General features: G+C 33.8%; 1 protein-coding gene across 2 annotated transcripts in view; it reads left to right on the top strand.

Moving 5' to 3' along the window:
- The first annotated feature begins 9209 nt into the window (after positions 1–9209).
- LOC132720410 (ammonium transporter Rh type B-like) overlaps positions 9210–20455 on the top strand; it is a 28786-nt gene continuing 17540 nt past the window's right edge. For both annotated transcript variants that reach the window (XM_060704551.1, XM_060704550.1), the window contains exon 1: positions 9210–9583. In XM_060704551.1, the coding sequence (XP_060560534.1) occupies positions 9373–9583 (211 nt within the window). In that variant the 5' untranslated portion in view covers positions 9210–9372. The remainder of the gene's footprint in view (positions 9584–20455) is intronic.

The raw sequence follows: 20455 nt of genomic DNA, 5'->3' as shown, positions 1-20455 counted from the left end.
AGTTATGTTCATGGTAAAAGTAGTTGTCGGTGAGTTATGTTCATGGTAAAAGTAGTTCTCAGGGGCCCCGGCGAATTATGTCTATGGTAAAAGTAGTCCTCAGTGAGTAATGTCCATGGTAAAAGTTTTCCTCAGTGAGTTATGTTCATGGTAAAAGTAGTGGTCGGTGAAAAAAGTCCATAGCAAAAGTAGTTCTGGATGAGTTATGTTCATGGTAAGGGAAGTCCTGGATGAGTTATGTTCATTGTAAAAATAGTTCTCAGTGAGTAATCTTCATGGTAAAAGTAGTCCTCAGTGAGTTATGTTCATGGTAAAAGTAGTCGTCAGTGAGTAATGTTCATGATAAAAGTAATCATCAGTGAGTTATGTTCATGGTAAAAGTAGTTGTCAGTTAGTTATGTTCATGTTAAAAGTAGTCCTCAGTGAGTTATGTTCATGGTAAAAGTAGAACTCAGTGAATAAAGTCCATGATAAAATTAGTCCTCAGTGAATATTGTCCATGGTAAAAGTAGTCCTCAGTGAGTTATGTTCATGGTAAAAGAAGTCGTCAGTTAGTTATGTTCATGGTAAAAGTCGTCGTCAGTTAGTTATGTTCATGTTAAAAGTAGTCGTCAGTTAGTTATGTTCATGTTAAAAGTAGTCGTCAGTGAGTTATGTTCATGGTAAAAGTAGTCCTCAGTGAGTTATGTTCATGGTAAAAGTAGAACTCAGTGAATAAAGTCCATGATAAAATTAGTCCTCAGTGAATAATGTCCATGGTAAAAGTAGTCCTCAGTGAGTTATGTTCATGGCGAGAATAGTCCTCTTTAAGTAAGGTAAGGGTAGTCCTTGGTCTGAAATGTTCTTGAAGCACGATATGCTCAGCTTGGACTTTCTTCCTCTTGCTCAGTGATAATAGATGAGATCTTTAGATAATGTTCATGACGTGAATAGCGTTTATTAAAAGAGTTGGAATGATGCTTAGTGGTAATTTTCGTGAGTTATACTGTTCACTGTAGGTTTCTCTCGTGCACAAAGTAGTACGTACAGTTATGCACGCAGTCGGAAGTAGACGTGCGAACACATTTCACGAATTTATGTGAAACCCCTATTTGTTTTAAGGGAGTTGATAAGAGATAACAAAGAATTACCAAAATGACAACAACTGCTATATCTATTATTCTATACACAAAACGTTTATAAAAAAAATAAAGAAATAAAAGGGCAATAACTGCTGTTACAATCTGCTAATAAGCTTACCGGAAGTCAGTAGAGTTATATTTCTTATATAAATTAAATAGTGTAAAGTTTAAGCATGGACCATTTATATTCCAATTATGAACAAAAGTCAAAACTGTTTGTACCAAATCATCCTTCCCCCCCCCCCCCCCCTCCCCCCCCCCCCCCCCCCCCCCCCCCCCCCCCCCCCCCCCCCCCCCCCCCCCCCCCCCCCCCCCCTTTTTCCCCCCCCCCCCCCCCCCCCCCCCCCCCCCCCCCCCCCCCCCCCCCCCCCCCCCTTGTTCCCGCCCCCTTAATTAAATGCAAACGATGATCCACAGTCATTATATTGATCAACAACTAACCCATACAAATTGATATTTCTATCATCAAAACAACAGCAACAACAATTAAAACAACATCAACAACATCATCATCATCAAAATAATATCTTCATTATCATCAAATACAATGACAACAACAAAAGAATAACAACAAAACAATCATCATGACAATGAAAATAGCATGACTACCGCCATCATCATATTACATCATAAGCAAAAAATATACTGATCATCATTATCATCATCAACAAAAACAACAACAAATACTACTACAACAACAAATATATTACCACCAAATACAGTTTTGCCATCAACAACTGCGGCATTGCCATAAGCACCATGAACATCATTAGCAAAAATAAAGTGATTATCTCATCAACAAAAACAACAACAACAAATACTACAACAACAATTTTTATATTTTTCGCTGATCAAAGTAGCTTGTAACAAGATTGCTAAAATGTACACGTAGATAGTGTAAAAAACACAACAAACTAAATCATATAAGAGACGATTTGACAAAGACATGTATTATCGTGTTTTATGAAACCAAAACATTTACTTTTAAATAGATATAGTAAGTAAAAAAAGTGAAAGCTTTAAAGCAGCATGCCCCCAAATTCATGCTCATTTTAATAAACATATTGTTGTGAGAAAAGAGCTCAAAATATGCAAAATAGCCATTTATATTTTATTCAAGCAGTAGAAATATGGTTATAAATACAACAAAATAAGTCACTAATCGCATAAATCATTGGAATTTGAATCATTTTACTTTTCTTTACGTCGTAGTTCATTTTTCTCAAGTTTGATTTTCTTAAAATATCTTGGCTCATCCTGAGGCTTGTATCTTTACATCATTTTGCACGATAAAAGTTATTTTGGATAAACGGATTGAGGGAATGATCTGAAAATTTGCACACTAGTTATATGTTCAGAACTACATCAAAATTAATGATACACACATTTTGGGAAAATATGTTCAGTCCCTCCATGTCAAAAACCCTCAGTGAAAACCCCATTTAAAACTGAAACATAAATTTGAATTTGTAAGAGAATTTGCATTAATGATAGCACAAATTCACAAGTAGAAATTTTGGACTTTATGGTCCTTTTTGACATCACTGTTGTCATATTTTTGCAACCATTGGACTCGATTAGATGCACATTCTATGTTTGATGTCAATTTATCGTTTTTAATATTGAAGCTCTTTTCTTCTTTAACTTCTATATTATGCAAGCAGGTTAGACCATAAAAAGAGGTTTGCTTTTGATATAAGACAAGATTTATATCATTTTAACGACACATATTAAATTGAAGTTTGTTATAGAGGTATAAAAAATTTAAGTTTGAAAGATTTTTAGTCTATTTTATGCTCATACTTTATTTGTGTTATAGTTATTGGACACATATAAAAACACATACATTATATTATAAAGAAATGAAGTAGCGTAATTTCAGCAACCTTAGATAAATCTTGTAAATTATTAGATGAGTAATAACAAGATGTATTCAACAAGATCTTGTTAAAGTAATCTAAAAGAAAACATTTAAAAACAAACAAAAAAACCCTAAACAATTGATCCCGCTCTTGGAAGTCAATTCTGTTACAAGCACTTATTATAGGGGAAAGGCTTTTGGAATCCTCTCCTGCTCAAAGTCAAAGACCTTTTTTTTCTTTTCTTTTTTTTACATTATTTAGTTAAAATACTAATTTAGTAAAATATGAAAACCCTACAAATCTTCTCTGAAATTAAAATAGCCTACACAAAACATTATCTAATTAGTACATGTACATGTATTTAGTTGATTACACATCTTTTGGGTCCAGAAAAGGCCCGGCGAAACTTTTCATCTACTCTTCCATGTCAGCGATGTAGACCAGACTTGGATCAAGCAAGTGGGAATGACAAACTTTTATTATTTTCCGAGCGGCTACACTTATGCAAGCATCTTCACCTCCATGTGAATGACACTAAATGAAACATCGCACAAACCATGGTAAATACCCTTTTTGTTACAATCGTGCAAACATTTGGAGTAGAAACCATCTAATATACGTTATAAGTCTCTGACATCTTTTAAAAATCTTGCAGATCAAATAAATATCTTCATAAATCTGCCATTATGTTAAAATACTTATTATACATGTATATTTGTAAAATATTTGTAAATGAAAATTGTATAAATGATATTTAATATCTAAAAGGAGCGTTTTGTGGACAAAATCTTAATGGAATACTAGTTTTTGTTATTGTTTTATGACGTTTTGTGTTTGTGTTTTCATATATTGTTTAGAATGCCACAACCATAATTAAGATATGTTATTTGTTTTCTACGATGGCATATCTTCATATGTTACCTTCGTAAAAAAAAGATATTATTATCATTATTATAATTGATAGTTACTTACTTTTTTCGTCATTTTTGCGACGGACGCGCCCTCAGGCGCGTTCAGAGCTAAGTCATCTACACATGGGATTTCGTTGGCTACACTCGCGCAATGTGTCCTAAACCAATTAACAGCCCAAGAAATAGTACATGAATTTGATCCTTCAAAACTCCCATACTTTGTCTGGATATCTTAATGTCTTCCATATTTAGCCTTTTCAATTTCAAATTAAGTTATCCAAGTTAAATTATGAACGTATATTATTGATAAAAACGTTGTAGTCCCGTAGTATTATTGCACAATATGCAAATTACTGCTGAAACGATTTACCGCTGTCGAAAAAGTAGGACAGCAAATTATACTTCAATAAAGGTGTAACCTCTGAGTTCCAAGACATTATTAGTAGGAAATAAATATTTCTACATTATACAAAAACATTATTATTAACAAATCAAAAGTTTTTCGTGACTCTAGGATAAATCGCGCATTAATAAAAGAAGAACTATTTTCGTGACTCTTACCGCGGGTTTAGCTGAATATTCAGCAGTTATTAATATATTAGATACAGTACAATGGCTAGTATAAATATCTATTTTTGAAAATGCATGTAAGACACTTTACCGCCATGCAGTCTTTCATGGTAAGGAAGTTATAATATCAGTTCTACTTCCGATTCTTGTGGTCTGTTTACATATTTTACTAGGTCATGATATGAGTTAACCTTCGCTATTCTAAAAATAGATTCTGCTTCACCTGTTCTGATTTTTGGACAGGCGATTAGGAAGTACACATTAAACATGTAATTAATAAACCAGCGGATTGTAATGCAATACTTTTAGAAATGCTATACAATTGTAAGAAGCAAACAAGTTGAAAATGGAATTTAGTGTGAAGTTGAAAAGGACAACTAAACACTGTAGTGCTTAAGTGACATTTAAATTAAAATAAAAACGATGTGCTCTGGCCTCTACATCTTTACCTTGTAAATAAAAAAAAATCTAAGAGATACACTATTAATTGCTGATGATTTTAACCAATTTTTTTTTTAATGAGACATATCCAAGAGAAATAAAAATACAAATGACTTATATTTTATTGTCTGTATGCCCACTATGATATAACACGAAGCAATTCTAAATAGCATTATCAAATGTATAATGTATTTAATAGGGCTGGGGCGAGTATCCGAGTACTCGGATAATCACGAATCAAAGTGAAAAATCGAGTTTGAATGTTCGTAAGCCCAGAGATCGTGGATCGCGATCTAATTTTTTTTATATAAATTCACTGTTTCTCACACTCTTCAAATCGAGAAAAATATGAATTATATGAAGTTTACCTAAATACAATTTGCCGGTTAAAGACCATTACCATGATGCTGAGCTTGGTAGTAATTGGTTTCAAAAAAACAAAACAAAAATACTCATCCAAAGAATAAAAACATAAACAAAGTTTATATATTATATGTTAAATGTATTAGATGTTTTCTTAAATGAACATGTTTTTATAACTTTTGTACATGTTTTTATGGGTGTCTTGATAACAAAATATTTGTGGTTCGATTTGTGAATCGTAAGTGCTGAATCGTGGTTCGGATCGGATCGTCACTTATCCGACGATCCACACCTACTATTATGTTTGAAGTTTATTTGCCTGGATTTATTCTAGAAATATTTCGTTGATAGTTTTTTTTCTATTTACATATCATTTCTTAGAATAAATCGATAAGGACACTGATTTACAAGTTTGACCAGAGTTTTTAGGCATAAATTTCATTCTGTATTTAAGTGCTTGAAAGTAGAAAATCTGAATTATATCAATTTGGGACACAAAATATATTGCTCTACAAATCTCGAACTTGTATGGAACAAATTTTCTCTGTTATATATTTTGTGTTTTGTTTTTGTTTTGTTTTGTTTTTCTAAAAGAAGCCTTAATTAATGTCTCTCCGGTTGCATGTCCGTCGCATTCAGTGCTGCAGCACTTTGATTTTTTCTGATGGGCGCACACAAAAACAAGAGCTGTCGGTAGGACAGCAACGCTCGACTATTCTTAGTGCTTGATAGTAAAAGAGGCTTGATAATGTAAAATTTTCTAAGTTAACAAAAGGGCCAAATTTTCCTTTCAATCCATGTAACTGTTATAGGCATTGAAGAGAGTCATATTATGCTCTCAAAGAAGAGTATAAAATTTCAAACCCAGATGTCAATAGTATAAGAAAATATCTGAGGTGGTATGCAAACTTTAACATAAATTCTAAGTCAGAAAAGGGGCATAATTCTGTCAAAATGCTTGATAAAGTTACCTCCTCCTGTCTACAGGTTTGGGTCATGATGGTTAACAAGTGTGCAAAGTTTCAAAGCCATATGTCAATGAACTTTGAAAATATTTGAGGTATTACAAAAACTTTAACATAAATTCTAAGTCGAAAAAGGGGCACAATTCTGTCAAAATGCTTGATAGAGTTACCTCCTCCTGTCTACAGGTTGGGGGTCATGATGGTGAACAAGTGTGCAAAGTTTCAAAGCCATATGTCAATGGACTTTGAAAATATTTGAGGTATAACAAAAACTTTAACGTAAATTCTAAGTCGAAAAAGGGGCATAATTCTGTCAAAATGCTTGATACAGTTATCTTCTCATGTCTTCAGGTTTGGGTCAGAATGGTTAACAAGTGTGCAAAGTTTCAAAGCCATATGTCAATGGATTTTGAAATTATATGAGGTATTACAAAAACTTTAACATAAATTCTAAGTCGAAAAAGGGGCATAATTATGTCGAAATGCTTTATACAGTTATCTCCTCCTGTCTACAGGTTGGGGTCATGGTGGTGAACAAGTGTGCAAAGTTTCAAAGCCATATGTCAATGGACTTTGAAAATATTTGAGGTATTACAAAAACTTTAACGTAAATTCTAAGTCGAAAAAGGGGCATAATTCTGTCGAAATGCTTGATACAGTTATCTCCTCCTGTCTACAGCTTGGAGTCATGATGGTGATCAATTGTGCAAAGTTTCAAAGCCATATGTCAATGGACTTTGAAAATATTTGAGGTATTACAAAAACTTTAACATAAGTGGTTACGCCGACGCCGACACCGACGCCGACACTCGGGTGACTACAATAGCTCTACTTATTCTTATCGAATAGTCGACCTAAAAAAGAAAGGTCGACGAAGAAAACGTGTGACGGTATTAAAAGTTGATAAATCTTCCCAAATTCTAGATACTTTTTTCTGATCGATTCATTTAAAAAGGGAAATCAAGTGAACAGAAAGACAGTTTTTCTTCAACCTTCAGATCAGATTCACTCAGATACTTGAATATGCTGAATAGACTTTAGTTACACATTTTCAGTAGAAATTGTTCAGTTGGTTGACAAATCGTGCTAATCCGTCGTGAACATTTATTTTGAACTACATCATAAATAGTTACACTTTTTCAGCAGAAATTGTTCAGTTGGACGCACTCGAAACTTTTCTGTGTGACGATTTTCTTAAAGTAGAAGAAAAGTGCAATATTCAAGGTGATCTTTTTTCTTGACCTATCGGATCTGAATCACTCAATTGGTGACTACTTATTTTCAGCAGAAGATGTTGGATTTGAGTTGCTCTCGAAAATATTCAGTAGCAAGGTTTTAAAATGTAGATGAAAAATACTTTTTTCGAGGTGAACATTTTTTTAATAGCAAAAATATTGAGACCAATGCTTTAAGCATGCCATAGCCCTTTAATATAAATTACCAAAGTAGAATGTATAATTTTATCATTATATTCCTACAAATAATAGCTTGAGCGTTTTTGCATTTGAAAAGAAAAATATAACAATAAGTTTCAATATCCGAACTTTATATGGGCCTACAGATGCAATTGTTTCCTGTTTTTATTCATGTTAAATTTGATATGGTAAGATGACATTCTAGTATATACGTAAGGTTATGATCTCATATACAGTAAGACTTTATTGAATATTAGTGTCATCACAAAAAAACTGAATGTAATATTATAACAGTAAATTAGCCAATATGTAATAGTTATAGTATATGAAACGAGTTAGTTACACGGATATAACATTGGTTGGGACGACATAGATGTTTCTGCTAAAATATGGCGAGACGATTTTTTGCAGAAACTCATGTAATACAGACGTCCTTTGCCACGTGGACTGCACAAAAGATCTAGTCTTTATTTAGGTACGATTTAGGTGATAGATTTACGCTGTTTTCATCTAAAGGAGATGATCAATTTTTTCGCACCATTATGAATGACGCCTAATAAATACATGTAGCATGAAACTAGCTCTATTTATATTATAGGTTAAACATCCATCAAATATCGGATAAGGTTTCAGCCACCTGTTTAAAGGTTTGAAATGTGACAATAACCAAGCATCCTCAAAACAGCTAAAGTTTCTGACGGAAATTCGCCGAAAACATAGGTTTTTAAATTGAAGAGGTGAATAAGGTTATATAAATACTGAAGATGGCTATCCGTTTCAAAATCAGTCAGCTGACAACAATATACAATTGAAAATAAGTGTCCTTAAGTTTAACATAAATGTAGAAATAAGAAATAATTTTGCAAACATGTAAGATCTGTCGACGGTAAATAGGCAGCAAATGAGATTATACAATTTCTCTGACATAATCATATTCTAGAAATTTAGAAAAGAAAGTTAATTGTCACTTCTAATATTCAACTTATTAATTAAAGAATCAATTCTGCTACTTACACTGACTGACAACATGACACCAAGGTGGGGATAAAGATAAAAAAGTCATGTTTATATGCTGGTAGATTAGTTATTATTTTATTATAGTTTACACATTATAACGACTGGGAATGTGTTTTTTTTTTAATTAAAGAACATCAAACCACTCTGCTATCTGATTGCTACTGTGGGAATACTTCCCCCTCGTACAAATAATAATAAAAATAATAATAATGATAATAATAATAATAATAATAATTAATTAATTAATTAATTACATCTAATACCGGTATACAGTTGTAACAAGTTTTGGAGCATAAGAACACATCACTAAGTTCTGTGTGTCTACCTGCAGCATAGAATAGCCATCATCACAACCTCCGAACAAACTGCAACAATATTTACAAAAAAATGCTGACAAATGTATATGGTTTCAAATTATTTGTCATATCACGTTACTAAAAATCTACGGTTTATGGACAGCATGTAAGGCAGCTTTTGATTGGTTGATTTGGCCACTCTGTTAGACACACCTCTATGATTCAAAAATACAATACCCACTGTAGAATGCTTATACAGAAGACGAAAATCTGCAAGCAAAACTTCTTTTACAGGGATTATATTTTTATAGTTTAAATTTATTTGAACTGGGACGATAAGTCCGTTGACATGTATATTTTGATTTGTTGCAAAAGAATATATTAGAATAAAATCGGATATAGCGTGCGAAGATGGGAAGTGGTTTCAGGCTGAAATTTGGTACTGTTGCGATAATCGTGCAAACAGTTTTCATCGTCCTGTTTGCCACCCTCACGGAATACGACTGGCGAGCACATCCGGTATACTCGGACCCAAACCATCCGTCCTATACCAATGACACCAACTTGGCATTCCAAGAGGATAACGAGTCCATATCACATTATGTTGGTCGGAAGTATCCCCGTAAGTATGAGCATTTCGTTATCACTGTAATGCACAAAACAATACATAGGAAATGCATTTAAATGAAATTCATATATTTTGTAAAATATTCATACATTTTTGTTGTATGTTTTTGTTTGTTGACCATGTGCATTTTTATACTATTTTTAACGTGATACAAAATTTATGCTTGGGTGCCATACAGTTCTTATACATTAAAGTTCATCTGTTTTTAGAGGAAATATTTAGTGAATAAACGAAGACCATTAAAATTTTAGTAGGAAAATCTCGAATGCACCTCAAGAACCATAATAGCTATGTTATATTACAGAAAATTGATTGTCTAACAAAAACAAATAATTCTATACACTTCATTTTAACTTAAAATGCAACAATGTGTTTTGTTTATATTATAGGAGCGTTAAGTCAGATAAACTAATGCAAATTGTCTATTCTGAATATAAAAATTGGCACGCAGAAAAAGAATCAAAATATGCATTATTCTCATAAGTAGTTTTAAATACATGTATTCGCTTTTTGTTGTCTTAAATTTAGGACAAAGGCTGTTTAAATATCGGTCAATTAATGAGCCTCAAAATATATCCATTATTCCATACCTATCACCTGTGTTTTTATAAGGTAGGGTGACAAAAACGCGTCATAGAGAGTGACCCTATTGTCCTTGTCCACTGGAAGCCTGGGCAATACTTGGATCAAACTGGGCACTGCTTTGTGCTGAAACCATGGGGTATTTATTTATCAGCCAAATTGGCGAAATTTTATGGTATAAGATTACGATGAGAATAAAGATAAAGTTCCCTACAGAAATATGTATATTCATACACAGTGATTAATGTGAAAAATACAAGGTGAAGTTTCAACAACAAAAAAGTCTTAAGTTCATCAATCATCTTGCAAATTATTTACTGTAATTTAAATCTACATTTACTAATACTTATTTCGAAAAATAGGATAACTTAAGATAATATTTGCATCACTAATAACACATGTATATTAACAAAAACCGAAAGAAATTACAATAAATAACTTTTAAGACAGTTAAATAAACTAAAGTCTATAGAGAACATTTGTGTGCCTTTAATTATTCCTGATGTCCGGAAATGTAAGCAAAAAGGCTGTTCCCGCATAAGACAACCTAAATTTTATAGTTAAGCAAGCCAACATCTCTGCACTGAGGATGACCGTCATAAAGATAGCTCACTTGCAATGACACTGAGCTGTGTCATAGTATTAACAATTATAACATAATCCGTTTATTCTGTAGCACCAATATGTCTGCTGCAAAATTGTCTCCTGGAAACACCAACGTCTGCTACATACTTCTTCGTCTGCTACAAACTTCTTCGTCTGTTGCATTTACTTCGTCTGCTACAAACTGCTTCTTTTGCTGCATAATTCTTCGTCTGCTACAAACTTCTTCGTCTGCCACATACTTCTTCGTCTGCTACAATCTGCTTCTTTTGCTGCATAATTCTTCGTCTGATACAAACTTCTTCGTCTGCCACATACTTCTTCGTCAGCTACAAACTGCTTCTTTTGCTGCATAATTCTTCGCCTGCTACAATTTTCTTCGTCTGCCACATACTTCTTCGTCAGCTACAAACTTCTTCGTCTGCTGCATACTTCTTCATCTGCTGCATACGTTATTGTCTTTTGAAAATTCATCGTCTGCTTTAAATATTTGAGCAAACTTGATCTTGTTTATCATATTTTAAATAACTTCGTTGGCTGCAAACTTTTGCGTCTTCTTCAAACACCTTAAAATATCTTGTTTCACATCTGCATACAGTTAATATAATGTTACGGAAACCGAACAATATAGAAAGTCATAAATAAAACCAAACCATCAATTACTCGTTTCAAATTTACGTGTTTTATACAAAACAGTTTTCAAAAGCACATTGCTATTGTTAACAAAATAAATTTAAAAAATAATTTAATAGAATTTTTCCACATTCACACCCAGCCATTAATTTGATATTCTGTTTTGAAACAGGCTTACTGCGCTCAACGTTCACGTGACAACTTCGCTACAGTGACGTAATTTTAATATTTTGTTTTCCATTATTTATTCGCTTAAATAAACCAATGTCTTTACAAACATTTTTCTCTCTTTGCAATAATGTTAGCAACTTTATTTACATTTTTGCATATGTAATTGACAAATAGCCTTTGCATACTGTCATGTTGCCATTATTATCATATTGCCTTTACTGTCATGCTGCAATGTTGCCATTACTGTCATGCTGCTTTTACTGTTATGTGGCCATATTGTCATGTCATCATCACTCTCAGGTTGCCTTTACTGTCATGATGGCAGTGGACATATTGCCATGTTGCCATTACTGTCATTTGGCCATATTGTCATGTTGCCTTTACTGTCATGTGGCCATATTGCCATGTTGCCTTTACTGTCATTTGGCCAATTTGTCATGTTGCCTTTACTGTCATGTGGCCATATTGCCTTGTTGCCATTACTGTCACTTTCCTTTACTGTCATGTGGCCCTATTGTATTGTTGCTATTACTGTAATGCTGCCTTAACTGTTATGTGGTCATATTGTCATGTTGTCATTACTGTCATAACTGCCATTATTGTAATCTTGTCATTACTGCCATGTTGCTATTGCCATAGAACAGTTTTTCACTATTGTCTGGTTGCGGTTTGGCCGCTCTAACATAACACAATGTTTCCATCATGTCATGATGCCATGGTGTCATAATGCCATATTGCCATAATGCTATGTTATTATATTGTCATAACGCCATGTTGCCATAATGTAATGTTTTAAAATTGTCAACTGTTTTATTCTAATTTTATTGAAAAACGTAACAAGCATTGACAGCTTCACAAGTTTTCTTTTGTTTTACCAAAACTTTGGGTGGGGAAAAAAAATCTTATGAATGTTACAATGCATAAAACAGTTATTGCAGAGTTGAATATATTGTAGCGTTATATCTGATCTGAATTAGGCTTTGTAACATGTAATATCGGCTTAAATAGTGCAGGAATACTAAGCATCAACCTTGGACCGGGATTAATATTTTCATTGCAACCTAAATTTTTGTAACCTAAATCTTCTAGCTTTCATTGTTGCCCATAATGCGCCGACTTGAACATTTGATACCGACCTCAAAAGGAGGTAATATGAGACATCATATCAAGGGTCATTAACTGTAAAAGGACTTCGATTTTATCTTTCTTTTACGCGTCAAATGAAGACCGGGTTCTGTAAGAATTAATATGGCATATTAGAAGTGATGTTTAAAGTTTCAAATAACGTATTGGTAACCATAACATTGGCCAACTTTTTAACACAAATATGCGAAGATGTCCGTTAATAAGGACATGCACTAGGCTAAGTAAAGTTGTGTCCGAACTCGTCCGAAGATTCACCATGAATATGTACATGCATAGTGTTTAGTCTTTCGTAATCTTATATCAAGTCCAGGAAGATATATTCGATTTAAAGTAACTCATGAAAACTCATTTTCAATGTTATATTTATGCCATTGGCAAAACTTGTAAAATTGTAAAGGAATGTGTTATTTCTTCCTTTTAGAAAGTATGAATTAATGTCACACTTTTCTTTCAAACATAAAATCACGCACTAACACTTCATGCAATAGTAGAGCAGGCGGCCACTATATATAACGCCATATACATACAAAATTAAAAAGTAACAATTGCGGTAAAGTTTGTTTTCTCGCAGACGACATCTGCTGACAAATGGTATGACGGGAAGAGTGTTGAAGACCAATATAAACGTTTGGCACTTTTCTATGCAGGCACGACAGGAAATACCATTGTCAACGTAAATCAAAATATGTGCGCTATCGTTTTACATTATAACGCCGTTTGTATTTATATAAAACCTTTTGATTATGAGGGCGCCCTCTGGCGATGTTACAGTATCCATTGTAGGAAAATGTAAAAAAAATGCAATGATAAATCTGTGATCCGTATAAATACTGTCTTATCAGCAGAAGAATCTTTACAAAACATTATTGGTAAAAGTTGACCGAATTTCTAATATTTATGCGAGAAAAGAAAGGAAAATTAAAAATAATAAATGAAACTTCGACTTTATACACACCAACAGCCCCCATGGCCCGATTTCAGTAAAGTGATAATCAATTTGTTTTTCAACATTATAAATAGAATTATACACGGTCAAATCTGATAATAGCTTAACTGCTAATTCAGTAATAATTTATTTATAGAAGTAAAATGGAAAACAGTTTGCAATTTTATTTAAAAAGAAATAAAAGAAAACACTCGCAATATTTTCATATTTTATGGTTATTCCAAAAAGTGTATGTTATTAAACGCAGAAAACAGAATAAAACGCCCCCTATTAGAATATGCAATATGAGTTTGATAAGCGACGATTTCATGCATGGACACTCCACTTTAAATAATCCGAATTTTACAAAACTAATTCTTTGAATATAGGCACTTTGAAATATATCTATAATGAAAATACAAGAAAATATTCTGCCAATTAAAGATAGTTCTATATAACTGTATACCCCTTAAAGACGACAGGTAGGACCACTAAAAATGACATTGAAAAAAAACTTAAGCATGTACGAGGGATTTCAATTATAAAGGCTCAGGAGTCGGAACCAAATACATTGTATATTTTGAATTTGCATAATTTATTCTGAAAATTTATTGTCCGTGAAATATAATGCTGCCATCCTGTTGATTAAATCTGTATTTTAGATATAAAATTATAATATTATATAAATATAATACAAAATATTAAATTTTTGGGTCTTATTTCATGTACAAAGATCAGTGTCCTTTCCAAGATTAGACGATGCCGGAACTTGCTAGGATCAAAATTATCCAAAAATTGCAACAACCTTAAAATTATATTCTTCCTTGGTATAAAACTTACTGTTTTTATTTAAAGTTGGATTAAAATATTTATTTATATTATAAGTTTTGTAATTATATAACACTATATTGTGTTATTTGGTAAAAATCTATGACAAACGAGCAAACGATACGATAAAATCTTCAAGTTTGCACACAAAAAAATAAATGTAATGATTGAAGAAAAATGCCGCATAAATGTTGTTTTAAGATGTAGCTTAAACTTTATTTTGCCTTTCTACAAATATTTTCAAATAATCGCATAGCGTGTGTGGTCAAACCTTGCGATACACAGATATATAAGGTCGCACTTGTTAATACATTTTGACCAGGTAAATCCACTTAGCATAATCCCCACAATGTCAATGGCATTGAACTTCCATGAAAAAAAAAGACTTCCATGAAAAAAAGATAACATGTTACGTGTTTGAACTTCTTACTGCTTAATCCTTAAGGTCAAAACTACGACTGTACGTCTGTTTTAGAAAATTGTCAAAATATGTTGAATGATGCAGGTCTCTTAAACTATTCTCGTATACAAAAGGAAGCTCGAAGATGATAATAGAAGAATTCAATTAGTATGTTTCAAACAGGTCGGTTTGTATCAGACAAGAAATGAGCCGCGTCATGACAAAACCAACATAATGGGTTTGCGACCAGCATGGATCCAGACCAGCCTGCGCATCCGCGCAGTCTGGTCACGATCCCTGCTGTTCGCTATCAGTTTCTCTACTTGTTATAGGGTTGGTAAGCGAACAGCATGGATCCTGATCAGACTTTCGTCTTGGTCATGCAATTGAATGGAATTTGATTCATTAAAACGTAATTTTCAAGTTCTAAACAAACATATAGATATACACCTATATGAAAATTTATCCTAGTTTTATATATGTAGCAAACAAAATAAATATACTTTTCACTTGTTTTCTACAAAACATTACCAAATTCATCTTGTTTACATGCAAAAGCATTCACGTCCCATGCCCTACTTGCTATTGAACACCTGTAATGTAATTCAGACATGGATATACCAAAAATACAATACCGGGTATTTCACTATTTTATTTCGACCTATATAGTTTCATTCAGCAATTTAACGCAGTGGATATATGAGTCAAACAATGTCTTTTGAAGTTTTGTTGTTAATGGGATGTAACTGAATACGGGTATACTCGTTTCTCACGTTACAATATTATTATAATGGTTGCTGATTTATGCCATCTGGCGTATGAGCATGTTTTCGGCACGCGAAAAAAAAGCGAAATGTATGCGGACTGTCCTGTCTTTATGTTCGCTACCTTTCTTATTTTCGCCACGCCAATTTATCATCTAGTAGCGGGGAAAGTAAGACTTTCGTGTGGCAGATTTGGAAAACACGACAGTCTCAATTTGTCGTGTTTTCGTGATTTCTTTTGTAACTTTTCGAACCACAAGGACGAAAACGCAAAGACAAAAGGTATATGTAAAGACACCATTTATTGCCGTAGATCTGTTTCGTGCTGGCTTGGCGTAATATCATGGTACCGATCGTACGCCTTTTTTGTTGCGAAAACTCAAGGTGGCATACGTCAGCTACCATAGTATTACAGCTGTATATTAAACAGTTGCTGCTTTGTTAGGCCACATGTGTCACAAATCACATTCGTCACAAGTTTTTATGAATTTGTGACGAATGTGATCACATTCGTCACAAATGACTTTTGTGACGAATGTGATTGACCAAAATCGGGTAAAAATGCCAATCACAAACGTCACAAGCAAAATTGAGAATTTTTAAACAGGCGAATCACAAATGTCACAAGTTTATTTTTCAATATGTGATACACGGAATATCATAAGGACAATCGTGGTTATATCAGTGCGATAGTACAAGGGCGACAATGCAATAAATCGATATTGTGATGTCGACATCACGATACCAATATCTTTTCACCACCATTGCATTATCGCCATCGTACTAACTTGTTGCAATATCGTATCGTCGGCATTGTATTGTCTTCATAGAACTGTCGCATTGTCGTAATGGTATTGCTATCAAGTCGTCTTACGTTCTCGAAACCTTCAAAAAATTTTGGTGACAATGTACGGCATAGTATCAGACTTCAACTGGAAGTGATCTTTTACCTCTGTGAACCCTCAAATTTCTTCCCACCATACAGCGACAGTCTAAAGGAATCTCACAGACTTAATCTTAGTTTCAGTACAAATTATGACCATATTTACACCAATGAGACCATATATGATTGTTTGGGAAGTAGCTGAGACCCCCGTTGACTTTCAGGATATCTAATTAGAGATTAGGACCTTTTGACATCAATGAACCTTTTTTGGTCTGACAGACTTTTGACTTCCGCAGACTTTCAGGAATCTTGGTTCAATTAAAGAGTATGACATTTTGACATCTAGGAACCTTCTTTCCTGAGACGATTTTGCAAGTCTGGGCCAATGCGGACCAAGTGTGCCGATATCTTCCTTCAGGCACACTTGCCCTGTATCATAACCTTTTTATTGCATATGTAGACACTCAATTATGTTATTCTTCTAAACAAAGTTTAATGTTTTATCTCCATACTGTTTTCTAACAAATCGTGTCTATTTTCTTCACATTTTCCGTTCGCCACAAACATTTGTATTTTAAATATCTGCTCATTAAATTTCTATAAAATCATATAAAAATGTGCAGAAATTTAATCTTTATCTATCCTGTTGCGTGTTATGCTGATAAGTTAACTATAAGTTATATCTTGAGCGCTCCAACGTCAAAACTTGTTTACGTCAACCGGACGTGACGTCATGATATGGATTTTTGGCACACTAGCAAGTGTGCCGATATCTGGCACACTTGCTCAATGCATGCTTATATCGGCACTCTTTGGGCAATATCAGCACACTTCCTTAGCATTTTTGTTACTATTTATAGTAACAAATGCAATAAACTAGTATAATATCGTTTTGACGTCGACGTCATTTAACGTTAGCGGACGTCGCTTGATTTTACCGCGTTTATAAGGCAAAATAACAACAATTTTTCGGTTTATCGGCTCCAAAATTTAACCTGTGATATGAATAAAATAATAAAATGCTCGCAGAGCCTCGCAATTTATTATTTTATCCAACTCGTTTAATAAATTCAATATGAAAAGACACTCATGTAATATCCTCTATATTGGCCTACGAGACCGCTAAAGCCCTCGGCCAATACCTCTTCTTGGCCAATATTGCATTCAGACACACTAGACCTGTGTAATAACCTATAAATACGCAACGGCAAACACTATAAATAGAAAAAAAAATGTGAATTTAAACGTATATGAGTTTTGTCCATGTAATATGACTGTGGTCAGGTGACGTGATGCGCCAAATATCGATATCGGTCCGACTTCCGGTTGGGCCGATATCGATTTCCCACTTCGGGTTGCTAAAAAAACGCGGAAAGATTGACAATTTTATAAGAAAAAAATACGTTTAACTGAAATATATCTTGATAAAAAAGCAAAATTGAAGAAACACTTGAAAAACAATCTCCAAACAGTTAAATAACGCCAAAATATATTAAAAACAAATGTTTGTGAGGAAATGACGTCAACGTCATTAGACGACGTCAAAAGTCCCTCGCTTTTAAAATAAATTATACATTGTCGCTGAACAATGTTTTCAAACGATTTTTTTTAATTCTATAATGAAAACCAAAACATAAATGAGCACATGCAATAAAAAGGTTATAGAACAGGTCTGGTGTGCCTTAATGCGATATGGGTCTACAAGATCGGTATTAGCCCTCGGCTCTTTTAGTGGGCCAAAATCGAATAAAGGCACATCAGACCTCTGTAATAACCTATAAATATATCCCGCCTCTAAACCAATGAAAATTCGTGAACTTTATTAGCAGTATTATAAATTGCGGCTAGTATTGTGCAATGTGAGTTTGCTTTTAGTCTTCTTGGAATCCATGTTGTTATTCATTACTTTATATTCTAGCATAAAAACTGCCGTTATAACCATGATTTCGGGGTGTTTTAACAGGACCAAAAAGGTCTTTTAACAAGGAGATTCTAGCGCTCATGCGCTGTTAAAACACCTTTTTGATATACGTTTTCCGTGGCACAGCGTCAATACATTGTGGCCCGGACGCTGCTTAACTAAAACGGAAATGACGTCACGGTCACATACAACGCTGACGTTCCCGTGCAATCCGAGGAAAATCAGTGATGTTGCTTGATTGTGTATGGATTGTGTTAGATTTATGCATGCTTTATGCTAGAATAGCGTTAACGAATGATTGTTCCGTGTCATAACAACTGCTGAAACCCTCGGGATACGTTGGGTCGGGTACCAACTAATCCCTTGGGTTTCTACAGATATTTTAACACGAAAAAAGAAACATGCGTTATTCCTATATTATATCAGAGTTCTTTAGTACTGACGGCTCATCTAGGGTTCAATATGGCGCGGTTCATATAGTTATTTTACCAGTAATATCTATAAAGGAAAGGGTTAAATGAGAATCATGAAGGAAGTTGAATAAATAAACTTAAAGAAAACTTAACATTTCTTGTAGAATATGATTGGTCTTGCGAAGCTATAATTACACGAGGTCATTCAAATATCTTGCAAGCAAATTCGCTGAATTAATGTTTACCGCCGACAGCATCATATACTGATTGAAAATTAAACAATTGCAGGATACATTTCGAATAAAGACTCCGGGGAAATAGTCGGTTAAAGCATAAATTATCAGGGCCCATATCACTCAAGTACACGGCGATAATGCACATGCCCTTTTTGTATTGAAGGTTCCCACACAATTAAAATTAGATATATTTAACATTTGAAGACATGAAATACTTAAGTTATCTGACTGAATATTAAGCAACCAGGGGTCTTAACTTCGGGTAAGTGCCGTCAATATACACATCTCCGCTTGGTATTAGATGTACCCACATAGTTTTGTTTTAAATTATTCAGCAGATTTGTTGAAGAATAGGGTTGAATTAATGCTTTTCTATGAACAATAAATGATAATAAATTATGGATCATAACTCTGTATTAAACGGCCAAACGGGAAATACTGATGATGATGATGATGATGATGATGATATGCACATCTTGTTTGTTTGTTTATGTGTTTATCTAAAGTCGCCGCCGGAAAGCCCATATAAGCGACCGTACCCTCAAGTCGGACCAAATCCTTTAGTGTCCCGTCGAGATTTTTCGAGATGCGCATCTCCTCTTTATATTAAACTAAATTTCGTTGAAATTCCTAGAGCGCAGAAAAGCAATAGTTCTATATACAGTGTTTTATAAATAACAACAACAACAAGGGCAATAAGTCTGTTTTTAAAAAGAAATGGAGATATGCTGGTTATATGTGCAACTGGTTTGTGAATGAAGGTTCCTACAAAGTTGCAGCATCGATATCCATCCAGAAGTTGCTGAAAAATAGCGTGGAAACGAAATGATTCCATATACAGTGTATAATAACTAATCAATGGCCGGATAGTGCGGAAACTAAATCTGGACTGACAGGCGGACGAACACGCTAAAACAGTCCCATCACTCCCGATTTCATCAGCGGGGGAGGGGATAAAAATGTCTGTAGTTTTAGTTCCAATAATTGATTTCAGTCCTAAAAATTTGTGACGTTTGTGACTCAGTGAAAAGCATTGAAGAAAACAATATTTATCTCAAATTTGTGACATTTGTGATTTTAAACTCGTGACGAATGTGATTGTCTAAAACATTGGATCACATGCATCACAAAATTTGTGACGAATGTGATCTCATTCTTCACAATTGTGACGAATGTGATTTGTGACACATGTGGCCTTACACTGCTTTGTTAAGAAATGCTCATAAATCTCAATATTGTATTTCAAAACCTTGACAAACCTCGTAAACATTGTATGCAGTAACAGGAGACGTAATTGTCCTCTAAATGAAAATATAATAATACTCTTTCACTTGTACGTGTATAAAAGCTGCTGTTTT

The sequence above is a fragment of the Ruditapes philippinarum genome, unplaced genomic scaffold (genome assembly GCF_026571515.1).
Source record: "Ruditapes philippinarum isolate M1 unplaced genomic scaffold, ASM2657151v2 ctg3449_1_1_1_1, whole genome shotgun sequence".
NCBI classification, from domain to species: domain Eukaryota; kingdom Metazoa; phylum Mollusca; class Bivalvia; order Venerida; family Veneridae; genus Ruditapes; species Ruditapes philippinarum.
This window is presented reverse-complemented; position numbering and strand designations above follow the sequence as displayed.